Source organism: Arachis duranensis, chromosome 3 (assembly GCF_000817695.3).
Source record: "Arachis duranensis cultivar V14167 chromosome 3, aradu.V14167.gnm2.J7QH, whole genome shotgun sequence".
Lineage (NCBI taxonomy): Eukaryota > Viridiplantae > Streptophyta > Magnoliopsida > Fabales > Fabaceae > Arachis > Arachis duranensis.
Window position 1 is genome coordinate 50,666,031 of NC_029774.3, and position 834 is coordinate 50,666,864.

Below are 834 nucleotides of genomic sequence, written 5' to 3' on the forward strand. Positions count from 1 at the left end.
TAAAATGTTATAATTTTATATATTTGATGTAAATTATTTATCTAATATATATAATGTTTAAATATAAACTTTTGTTATAATAATATATTAAAATTAAATTTATATTAATAATTGTTAATAATATAATTACAAATAATATTAAAAATACAAAAAATATAGTTTTTTTTATGATGGAAAGAAAATTTTTTTAATAAGACTTATACAATTTTTTTTATTGTTTTAATAATCAAATAAAAAAATATTATTTTTTATTCATTTTTTTTTTCACTTATTTTTTCTTCAACCAAACATAGTGTAATAATCCAAGAGGAAAGAAAATTATGATTAACAAACTCTTTATTAACCGAGAAGATCGTAGGATTTCTCTAACAAGGAGGAATCCGAGGTTTACAACAGTACCGTTTGTAATAAACGAAATTCTAATAAAAACAATTGAACAACACCACGTCAACACCACCACACAAGAAACTCAATACATTCCTCAACAAACTCCAACATTCATTTCAACCCCCTCTCTAGTATCAAATCTATTTTGCTGAAGCAAGAAGGCTTTCGTAGCGACCTTTGAAGAAGGCAAAAATTGGGTCTCTAGGAGGCAAACACTCTTCGATAGTTGGTTGACTCAGAAATTCTTGACTCCATTTGTAGAGTTTGGGAAACTTCTCATTAGTGAACAGTTGAAGACCTGCAACTTCTTGAACCAGAGGCACCCAAAACGCAATGTTTACAGCGGCAATGTCCACAAGGCCATATTCCTCTCCTCCAAAAAACTTGTCTTTAAGCTCATCTTCAAGAAACTGAAGACCCTCGTGTGTTTCTTTAACGTTCTTCTCA

General features: G+C 28.8%; 1 protein-coding gene across 1 annotated transcript in view; it reads right to left on the bottom strand.

Annotated features, from left to right (window-relative positions):
• Positions 1 to 318: 318 nt before the first annotated feature.
• Positions 319 to 834, bottom strand: part of LOC107479170 (probable glutathione S-transferase) — a 1,187-nt gene continuing 671 nt past the window's right edge. The window contains exon 3 of the mRNA XM_016099319.3: positions 319 to 834. This exon is cut by the window's right edge and continues 15 nt beyond it. Within this exon, the coding sequence (XP_015954805.1) occupies positions 528 to 834 (307 nt within the window). The 3' untranslated portion in view covers positions 319 to 527.